This window comes from Macrobrachium nipponense, chromosome 10, assembly GCF_015104395.2.
Source record: "Macrobrachium nipponense isolate FS-2020 chromosome 10, ASM1510439v2, whole genome shotgun sequence".
In the NCBI taxonomy this organism is placed as follows: Eukaryota; Metazoa; Arthropoda; class Malacostraca; order Decapoda; family Palaemonidae; genus Macrobrachium; species Macrobrachium nipponense.
In genome coordinates, this window is record NC_087204.1 from 67,400,967 (window position 1) to 67,412,991 (window position 12,025).

General features: G+C 36.6%; 1 protein-coding gene across 4 annotated transcripts in view; it reads right to left on the reverse strand.

Moving 5' to 3' along the window:
• Positions 1-659: 659 nt before the first annotated feature.
• The window catches only part of LOC135223655 (DENN domain-containing protein 5B-like), a 263,276-nt gene continuing 251,910 nt past the window's right edge, over positions 660-12,025 (reverse strand). For all 4 annotated transcript variants that reach the window (XM_064262308.1, XM_064262311.1, XM_064262307.1 and 1 more), the window contains one exon: positions 660-5,232. In XM_064262308.1, coding sequence (XP_064118378.1) covers positions 5,052-5,232 — 181 coding nt within the window. In that variant the 3' untranslated portion in view covers positions 660-5,051. The remainder of the gene's footprint in view (positions 5,233-12,025) is intronic.

The following is a 12,025-nucleotide window of genomic DNA, read 5'->3' on the forward strand; positions in this document are numbered from 1 at the left end:
AATGAGATACAGGCAAGAGGCAAAACGACTGCACTTAAAATTACCTGGAAATCCTGGGTTGGTAGTCTTCTTATCTGCTGATATTTCTGTGTACTATGGAGGTATAAGAACACTTGTGGGATCCCCAGGGTGGAGGGCAGGGGAGCAGAAGGGGTGAAATGGAGTCTGCAGGGCTTGAGAAAATCTGAGGAAGTTCTGAGAGCGAGCTGCTGTGGCCCACTTCTTTTAAAATCTCGCCTGGGTAGGCTCCTCCCTCCTCAGGACACCAATGGGAATGAAGAGGGGGTTTGGAGAGAATGGAGGCTTTCAGTTCACAGGAGCAACTTGCATATAGGTAAGGATGAATGAATCTGGTTATAGAGGTCTTACCTTTCCTTGGTTCTGGCTTAAAATCCTGAACAAAAGTAAAAGGTTAAAATTCCCATTTCCAACTAGTATAGTGCTGCTTTTTACCCATTAAAGTTTAATCAGCTGGTCTGGTATGATAATTTTGGAATAGTCGCCTGATCTGTTATCTACAAATTAATTATCCATATTAGGCTAAGGCTTTAAGCTATCACGAAAAAATAGCTCTTGTAAAGTAAAGATTGGTGAGTCTGCATTTAAAAACACTGACTCTCTGTTTAAATAATAAAAAAGGTATTTAATAAACAGAACTCTGATTCTTCAAGGCTTTATTTTTAATATTACTTTCAATTCATGCAGTACATATATACAGTACAGTACAAATACTGCCATATCTTTGACAGATGAGCATTTGTTCTTGGCTCTTTGAAAAAGAAGTTTTAAAGAGGTTCTTGTGACAGCACAGCGGTCTTTCAGTATATTAACTCACTTTTAACAAGTGTAACAGCTCATACAAGTACAAAATTAATATATTGCTTTTACATTCAAATTATATAAACTGACAAAATTCCATTTACATCTACAGTACACTTATATAATGTTTTTCATCTCGGCACCCAATGAGAAATGCAATATGTTCAGTATGTATACTTATAGGAGCAATAACTCTGAGTAAATTATATCTTTTGCGCTCAATTTTAGACAAATAACATCCCTGAGCACCAGCTTCAAAACACTATTCTGAATGACATTAGCTCCATAGCAGTACTATAAATTATTCATATACAATCTTAATCCTTTAACTTCTTGCCTACAATCTCCTTCCTCATTCACAATTATTTCTATTATTGGCACAAATGTACAGCAAACAATGAACAGCTAGTCTCTGGAGCTGGAGCATAATCTAAGTGTATTTTAAGGTCCATTACACATATCCTGAAAATAAGCTTCTATTTACTTACATGGCAGCATGTCAAAGAATGGTGCTCAGGGGCATTTATTCATGTTCATAAATATAGATTAGCATGAGCATATGCATAGTTTCTCACCTATTCTTATAGAGTATTCTTCAATTGTGATCATGAACATGCCTAGTATCACAGCTCAAGGAATCTAAAGAAATCTTTGCTTGTCGATATGGCACACCAGTTCTATCAATCTATGAAATATGTACAATGAATACACCCTGACTATTAGGTACCTGAAATGATCAGCAATTATAATCTCCAAATTCTTTGCTGACATCCTATCCTGCAGCTCAATTCCAAACATACTTCTTTTAAAATGACTACAGCACAAATTTTGAATGGTGCATGAAGTCATTAAATCATAATTGCTCATCTCAAAACACACACTTGTCACAACTTTTACAGGTTAACAAGTTGTTTACATCAAAATGTAGCACAGTTCATTATATCAAAACTAACATGCATCTTTACAGACACACATAGCACGTACACATAATTACAGCAAAGGGAGTAAATATGAATAAGCAACCATGGAGAAACAGTTTTCAGAAATTTGAACCAGACAAAACACAAACAATGAAAATAATATCACACGAAAAGCACTTTGGTATACAAAACTCTTGAAATAAAACCTCCAAGAGTTTGTGAAGAAGTATGACTGCCATAGCATACAGTGACTATATCATCCACATCTATTTTTATTATAAAAGCAATTTAGTAATTTAACAAAATATAAATTATTAGCATAAAAGTACATTCAGAAATAATTTAAAAAGAGTAAAAGGAAAACATTTAATTTTTCTACTCTGCATCTGTACTTACTGCTTTCTCAAAAGTTGTATATACAAGTTGGTTTCAAAACAATGTAGTACTTAAAAAATTACAAATAGCAGCAGTAAAATGAGAAGGAAGTTTTACCTCTTTATTCCTATGAAATTTATCTTCAACCATTAAGGAAATAAAATGAGAAATAAACTGAAAACATTCAATAAAGTTTGTAAGAAAAGTAAAAACCAATGAAATGCAAGTTATGCTTAAGGGTTTTGAGAATGCTACATATCCAGCATCTAGAACTTCAGTGACCTTAATTGTCAGTTCCATTATTTTTTTATTCCATTCACAAAAAACAAAAACTAGTGAAATAGAATTTTTGTTTTAATTTCAAAATGCACTTCGTGGTTATGATGCGCTTTGCTAAAGAAGAAACCTAATGCCCAATTAAAGATGAATTACCTGGTTGGCACAGAATTGCTAATCCTCAAACTTAATTCTTTCTTGCACCTTGAAAGAGGAAAAAAAGATAAATTAATATTTTTGAGGCTGAAGGAAGTGTGAAACGACTAAATACAACAAAATATCATATTCAGCACAAAACTCCTCAGTTCAAGAGTTTTATATGACAGAAAAATAAAATACCAAGTATTTGAAGACCAAGCACAAATCCAAAGAATCTGAAATGAAATCTTAATGGTGAGAAAGTAAAGCCAAGACAAAATGCTTTCAGTCAGAAAAATTCTCAACTGGCAAAACACTGTATGCCTTGTGCTGCACACAGTAGATAGTACTAGGATGCTTTTGCAGCATCCCTTCGGTCCTGACTGCATTGGTTTTGGCATTTCATTTTTCACCTGTTTCCTTTGGTCCCTTCCTACTCAGCTATTCACCTTCTTGGACTTTGCCTTGCTTCAATTTTCCTTTCTTATATAAGATCAAATCTTTTAGGTGGGCTCAGTACTAGTTTCACAATGTTACTCTGTGGTCTAAAGCTCTAACTAATTATTCTAATTATTAGGCAAGGAAAATCTAGGTATACACATGGGTCTCTGTTGATGAACTGACTATTACATTTAATATATAAATTATATTTGCTCTCTGTAAAAAATACATGACAAAGTTAAAATATAATAATCATGATACAGTACCAGTTAAAATACCTTTTTAGTTGAGAATTTTATGAAGAAAAAGTATAAAATTTCAGTTACTTTAAAAAGTAAGTGGTTCTCAAAACTCATTTATGGTAAAAACAGCACTCAGATTCCAACAAACCAACTCCAGATTCTTTACTGTCATTCTATTGGATTAAAATGTTTGCAATAATGTACACAAATCATAGTACAATATATAATTCTAAGAAATAATTCATAAAAAAATATGAGACCTAAAACTTTATATATTTTACTAAAAGGATCTTAATTTGCAGTGTGTATGTATGCATTTTAAGACCATATATTAAAACTAACTGGACTAAATAAAAAGCAAGTGAACCACTTTTCTCTGCTTTTTACAATCACCTCACTTTTCTAGCAAAAGCAACCTGGAAATTTTACTGTATAACAGTATACACTTGTTGGTAATTTTAGCAATATACAGTGTTCAGCAGAACACAGATCCTTTCTATGAAAATCTTCTAAATGCAGTAATGCAATGTTTATAGGATATAAAAAGCATGCAACTCAAACTAACTCATCCACAATAGATCATCACTCACACCAATTACAGTATACACACATTTTATCTCCAAGATCAATCAGAATTCACAGAAGCATAGATTACCAACTGAAGTACATACAGTACAATATATAACTAGCCACCAATGAGAATAAGCTTGGAATAAAACTGAGTAAAAATATTTGTTAGTTTGCTCACAAGAGAACTTTGCTACTGTACTTCACAACCAAACTAAACAAAGCTTTACAAACACATGAGCATTCTCAAAGAAAGGATAGCTATAAATTTCAGTAAAATTTTTCAATTCAAAAATCAAAACTATAGTACATATGGTACCACCAATAAAAGATTTGTGTGAAAGGAAAATACATTCTAGAGAAAGGTACATACAGTATTAGGAACATTCTGGCAAAAAAACTCTGCTACCATGATAACATTGTACAGTACTACTGTTGAACATGAAATATATAAAATTTAAAGTTTATAAATTGTCAAAATATGAGTATTGGTTTTCCTTATATAAATTCCCTGCATGGTAATACAAATATAATTCAAATACAAGAATAAGTTGAATTACAGCACAGTTCCAGTTCCAGACTTGTTCAAGTAAAATCGATGAGCCCTTTCAACAAGAGAAAACACTGGAAACTTAATAATTTACCTGCTTGATATTACCATAAATGCAAAAAATCTAGAAACTAGAGAAACTTAAAAACTACATATATGACTTGTTACAAGATTTAAATTCCTATGGTCCCTTAATTGAAAATTTACCCACATTACATCCAACTGAGTTCACAAGCATCACTGTAGTCAAACTCCATTCATTAAAAGTTGTGATTTCTGCAATGATATCGGTCATGAGAAAGGTTACTGATTTATTGAATACACATAAATACAGCTAAATAATAAAATAGATAAAATTATTTTTTGAGCATTTCTTACACCTAATAATATCAAACTGTATGTGAACATATAATGTTCATAATTAAACTTAACAAAGACCACATTTAATGATAGGAATAAAAAAAAATATAAAAACAAACAATACTATGTACACTACTGAAAGACAAATGTCTTTGACATGGTAGTAAGTCATGGTGACTTGAAAAGATACATAAAATTGTTTGGTAATTTTAGATGTACAATTTTTACACACTTTGATACATAACATTCTCACCATACTGAGATGGCAATAACGATAAGCAAAGTACTGTATTAAGGTCCTCAAAAGTAGACCCAAATATAAACAGCCATTAAACCCTCTACATATATACCACTACAAAACCATTAATCGATTCCTCGCGTGAGTGAACTTTCCAGAACAATGTCAAATTCATTAAGAGCTGACAGGACATTGATAAGATCCTTCACTAGCTGAGGATCACGGAGATAAGCATGTTCTTCATACATATGAGAAGTAACTGGGGAGCGATGGAGTGGTAGCATGATACGATGCAGCAGGTGAGCTCTGGAAAAAAAAAAAAAACATATTTGATGGTATATATAAGACCTCTGGACACACAGAATGCCCCAATTTTCAGAAGAAAATACACATTAAGAAATAAAAATTCTTAAGTGTATTTACATGTAAGCATTTCATGTTATCAAAATAATGTATACTATAGCTACAGTATGGCATAAAAAACTTGGATATGCATAAAACTAGGACAGCAGGATAATTGTTTTAGTTATAATTCTAATGTAATATGAGAAAACAAAAGCACTTTCGGTATAGAAGAGAAGATTTTAATAACACTCCCCACCCTGATAGACAACCACAATAGTGACAAAGAAAAAACAAAATTGTAGTTTCGATATATTATTTACAAGTATATCTGAATGTGATTTTCATATTTTTAATTATATATGACATTTTTGTGTTTAGTTATACGTACATGTATAAAGTCAAAGTGTAAACCTAGCCTGCATACGTATATGTAGCACACATATGAATTGCATTAAACAGGCTGCATACTTAATGGTCCCACCTTCTCTACATACAGCATGCAGTTCAGTAATGTAATGTTAAATACGTACAGTACATAATTTTTTCAGATGTACACATATGCACCAGTAAATTGTATTTTTCCTAACTATACAAACCTGGGGTCCTTTACATAAGGAATTACTTTCGGAGTAGCTGGAATTACGGCCGTTAAATTCTTGAACAAGGTGGTTAGGCAGTAACTACCGTGTGGCAGGCGGGTAGGCTAGCCTGCCCAGATGTAAACACTCCACTTTGCCTTTCGGCCCAGGTTCAGGTTGAGGGGTGGCATAAGGTGGGCATGTATGTAAGGACCTCAGGTTTGTATACAGGCAGTCCCTGGGTTACGACGGGGGTTCAGTTCTTGAGACGCGTCGTAAGCCGGAACATCGTTAAAAATCCTAAGAAAACCTTACTTTTAATGCTTTGGGTGCATTGAAAACTATGTAAACTGCATTCTTATTGCATTTTTCATAAAAAAAACCTTTAAATATTGATTATTTTGCATTTTTGGTGTCATATTTCATCTGCCAGATCAGTGTTGTAGGCGTCATAACCCTGGAACATGAGTCATAACCCTGGAAATAATGTCTGATGAATATAATTGAGAAGCGCCTTCACCTCGGAACGTTGTAAGCCGAACCCGTCGTAACCTGGGGACTGCCTGTAGTTAGGAAAAATACAATTTACTTCCAAAAATTGTGATTTGTTCCTACACGATACGTATACAAACCCTTGGTCCTTTACATAAGGAAGACTCACTGATTGGTGGGAGGAATCTGAGTGAGCCTCTAGAACTGACTGGAGTTCTACACACCTAGGATACTCCTCCTGGTCATAAGAGCAAGGAGTGCCCTGCCTCTGACAACTTGATCGGAGTATAGGAGCTGCATGATCAAGAGGCAGACTTCTGGGCCTTTTCGAAATGAGTGAGGAATCGTAACTCATCCAAAAATGGGCTGTGAAGAATATTTAGAGTCGGAGACATTAATGCAAAGTTCTGGGAAGGGTTTGCATTATTGTCAGTCTCCTTCCTCCCCTTGCTAGAGGAAGGAGCAGATTGCTTCTATGATTCTGATAAAAAACATAAATAGGATGCTTTATGTATAAGCTTACCACATCAATCGTCCGACCAGCCAGTGTAAGTTCGAGTCCTATCCTCAACCCGAAGGAAGAGGAGCGGAAGGACAAGGTGGGGAAGGTGGAGAGGCCAGTCACTCTCGCATCTTCTTACCTCTACAACTGCACACCATAGGTGAGATGTAACTTGTCCTCTTGAAGGAGCTGGGTAAGCAAACACAACCTGCAAGCATCCACCACTGGTCCAAGGAAATGAGGTTCCATGGACCTATGGGCAGGCCCTAAGGGAAAGATAAATATGGTCGCAATGACCTTATTTTTCTTCCTGTCCGACATATTGGGTGTTGATCCTTATGGGTACAGGAACACACCAACAGGACAAAGTAATGACTGATCTGGATCAACCAATACAAGGTCCACAGCGTAGCTCATAACTGTCTCAGACTCTTCAACAGCTGCCGACTGACTGCTCTCAGTGTGAGGTGAGCAGTCATGCATCCGAGACATAGTCACAAGACACTCGCCTTTTGAAGGGTTATGCCAAGAAAACATACAAATCGTCTATCTTGTTCGCCACCGATGTTGGGAGACGAGATGATGATTCTCTCAAGGCCTGCGCCCATCAGACAATAGTCAATTGCCTTCTAGAGACCGAGGTCCCTGATGGCAAGACAGAAGTTCTCATAGTAGTTGAACCTCAACAAAGGAGAAACAATACTATATGTCAGTGAAAGACTAAGGTGAATGCGAACCTACGTCTTCACAGTTGAATCGAGAGAAGTTAACTCTCAAGATTCTGAACGTAGAAAAAATCCTGTCGCTGACAACAACCAGTGAAAACGGCTTTAGTCCCTGTTGTTTTACAGAGGACTGAAAATGCTAAACCACTATTTCATTGCTGTTCGGTGAGAAGTTGCAGTTTGCAATGAAAGCAATGTGTCTTTCAGTAATGAAAACCCAGGGATTGTGCTGCCTGAAGAACCGCTTCTCATGGGCTGGATCAGGGAGGACATTTCTATTAATTTGGAAGTACAGCTGACAGGGCGGGGAACAGGCGAAGTCTTCCGTTATTCATCTACAATTCGGGGTGAACAAAGAATAATTGCGGAAGACTAGGCTACAGACTTCTGTTACCATGAGGTAAACAGAAACAAAAGATGATAATGAGTCTAGTGAGCTATCCGTCTGAAAATTCTCGCAACGGCAAAAGGCGATGCAGTAGAGATGGTCATACATGTATGCGAGAATTCCAGCCAACCAGAGACCTAAGTCTGTGATTGCTGGGCAGAGATTCGATTTGGTAGTCAATCATCGCAGAGGAAGAGAAACAAAGCTCAACCAAACTATCTCGGAGAGCCAGCAGGACTGGCTATGGCAGGCAGGGCTAGCAGGCAGCCCTGACACCGCTAACTCTCGTTCACTTGTCATCCTGAGTTGCCAGGTAATCCATTCCATGAAGGAATGTGTTCGGCTAGAACCATTGAGCGCAAGAAAAACCGCTCAAGAATTTGCCTTTTAACCGAAACCAGTTGGTGAATGCAAATGCTGTGGTGTTGTTGTTGTAAACAATACCACTAGTATCTTAAAATCGAAACTGGTAACTCTTGGGAGGCTTGCATTGTAGTTCAATTAAGAGAAGAAACTATTCGTCTCGGTCACATACCCGTAGAGTTAACTACAGTATGTGCCTACACCTCGAACAATTCAACTGATAACAGAAGCATGTCATGAGAGAAATATACACAGTATATTTGTAGGTTCCTGTACATAGACCTCCAGCCTGAATTCTCTTCCATTTGAGGAACAAGAATAAGGACTGGAAGCCGACCTCCTTCTTTCTCTAATGAAGAAAGCGAAGGTGAAGTTTTCCCGAAGGAAGACTTCTACAGTGATAAAAGGATACCGAAGACGACTAGTTCAAGCCGAACTGGATGTTCCCAAAACAGTAGCACTGGAGAGGTATTCAAACTCTCGGTGCTATCCATCCTGAAATGATTGACGTATATTCGGTAAAATCCTAGGATTGAACCTAAAACATAGTCTCTCGGGTTCAAATTCCGAGGAGTAAACTCCACCGAATTCCTCTTATTTACTGGTTTCATTCTGATATAACCAAGAAGTAATGGGAAAAAAAAGAGAGGAGGACTGACTGTTATTGCCCGTTCTTCTCTATCCGGGGGGTGACCGCTCAATGAGGCAACGGACTGTCAAGTCCATCCAGGCTGAACCCATCTTGAGATATTCTTCCTTCAGCAGCAGTACTTCCTTCGAACGCTAGAAATTCCAGGAATTAATGGCTTCCAAGGAATTTGAGCATTTGGCGAGATTCCCGATTATCGTAGTAACAATTATCAGGAATTTTCGTCTCGCCCACTCTGGACCTTGGTCTCGCCCAAGTGTTTGCAGATCATAGAAGACAAAAACACTCCGAGAGTGATAGAAACTCCGAAGAATTTTAAGCACTAGGCGAAACCCCCCCTTGAATTTCGTCAGACAATCATCGGGTGGTGGTCCCCCCGATTCCCATAAAAATCAAGGAGGAATGGGCAAGATTCTTCCTCAACGACAGGGACTACGTCCGGTAGGACCCGAAGGTCCCTCCAGGAACGCAGTCCCCAACGCAGAATCCAACTGAGAACGCTCTGCAGGATCCCTCCCATTCCTGTCGCAGCCATAGGAAGAGGGGGGAATGGGGGAGGAAAATTGGACGCTCTCGCTCGCCTTGCAGTCAGAGAAGCGAGTTACGGGCAGCCATCAACCTGCGGTGATGGCCACTCTGAGTCTAGGAAACCTTTTTCCCGAGGAGGGTTACGAAACTCATACTGTACACGAAACGTCTGCTGCCACCGTGACCGTCGTCTGGGTGGGGCTGAGATCCCACAGGGTAAAAATGATCAATGACCAGTCAGCAAAAGCTCACAAACACAAGTCTTCATTGGAAGACAGCCGAAAGCAAAATGGAGTGTTTACATCCCGGCAGGCTAGCCTACCCACCTGCCACACGGTAGTTACTACCTAACCACCTTGTTCAAGAATTTAACGGCTGTAATTCCAGCTACACAGAAAGTAATTCCTTATGTAAAGGACCGAGGGTTTGTATATCGTGTAGGAACAAATAGTTTTTTCCATAGCCTGCATATATACACTCATTTGTATAGTATGTATGCATCACATTAAGTGAACTGTGCACTTACTGCGGTGCCCCCTACCCCAACACCTTCTTCTCTCTTTCTCTGACAGTATTTTTACTGACATTCAATTAATCCTTAAACGCCGAATGGACGTATTAAACGTCGAGTCAAAATGTCTCCCGTACGCCGAATGTACGTACCATACGTCGACTCAAAAATTTTTTTTTTTTAATTCGCGGAAAAATACTTATAGGCCTACCAGCCGAAAACTTTTGAATCACGCGCCTTGGGGGATGCTGGGAGTTCACGGATCGAGGTGTTGTTTTGTTTACAATCGTTTACAATCTGTGACACATCTCGGAAATTATTTCGTCACTTTGACATAATTTTTGTACCATTTCAAATTAGCCGTTACATAGAGTATTATATGTGAAAATGTGCGCATTTTTATGTAGAATACAACTAAAAAATACTCATGATTGTAGCTTTTAGCAGTTTTGAGATATTTTTATATAAATAACGATAAGTGCCAAAATTTCAACCTTCGGTCAACTTTGACTCTACCGAAATGGTCAAAAAACGCAATTGTAAGCTAAAACTCTTATATTTTAGTAATATTCAATCATTTACCTTAATTTTGCAACTAATTGAAAGTCTCTAGCACAATATTTCGATTTATGGTGAATTTATGAAAAAACTTTTTCCTTACGTCCGCGCGGTAACTCTTCCGAAAAAAATCATACATGCGATTGTGGTAATGTTTGCACCATTTTAAAATTAGCCGTTACATAAAGTTTTATATATGGAAATGTGCGCAATTTCATGCACGATACAACTAAAAACAACCCATGGTTGTAGCTTTTATCAATTTTGAAATATTTTCATATAAAATATCATAAGTGGCAAATTTTCAACCTTCGGTCAACTTTGACTACCGAAATGGTCAAAAAACGCAATTGTAAGCTAAAAACGCTTATATTCTAGTAATATTCAAGCATTTACCTTCATTTTGCAACAAATTGGAAGTCTCTAGCACAATATTTCGATTTATGGTGAATTTATGAAAAAATAACATTTTCTTTACGTCCGCGCGGTAACTCTTCCGAAAAAATCATACGTGCAATTGTGGTAATGTTTGCACCATTTTAAATTAGCCGTTACATAAAGTCATACATATGAAAATGTGCGCAATTTTATGTAGAATACAACAAAAAATAATTGAAGGTTGTAGCTTTTCTCATTTTTGAAATATTTGCATATAAATCACGATAAATAGAAAAAAAACCACGTTCGGTCAATTTTGACTCTAACGAAAAGGTCGAAAAACGCAATTGTAAGCTAAAACTCTTACAGTCTAGTAAAATTCAGTCATTTATCTTCATCTTGAAACAAATTCGAATTCTCTAGCACAATATTTAGATTTATGGTGAATTAAAAAAAAAAACTTTCCTTCCCTCCGTGCGCGGATTCTCCACCACAAATCTCCGAAATGCGTACGTCCCATTCTCGGAATATTTGCTCAGTTTCATATTAGGCATTTCATAGAGTTTTATATATGAAAATGTGCGCAATGTCATGTAGAATAAAACGAAAAATATTTGAAGGTTGTAGCTTTTCTAATTTCCGAAATAATTGCATATAAAAAAATATATAAAAAAATTCTACATTCGGTCAACTTTTAACTCGTCAGATATGGTCGAAAACTCCAATTGTAAGCTAATACTCTTACAGTATAGTAATATTCAATCATTTGTCTTCATTTTGAAAGAAATTGGAAGTCTCTAGGACAATATTTAGATTTATGGTGAATTTTTGAAAAAAATATTTGTTTACGTTCGCGCGTTACGAATTCATGCATTATTTTGTGATAATATTTTCTCTGTGTTGCTTTTATCGTTTTACAATGTGTTATATACCAAAATGATCGCAATTTAGTGTAAATTACAACGAAAGAAAAAGTAACTTGTTACCTTTAACCGTTTTGCGCACAGCGCGATTTGAATACAATTATATATGAAATTTAGTTTTAGCGCTATCATATATCACATTATTTATATATTATAATG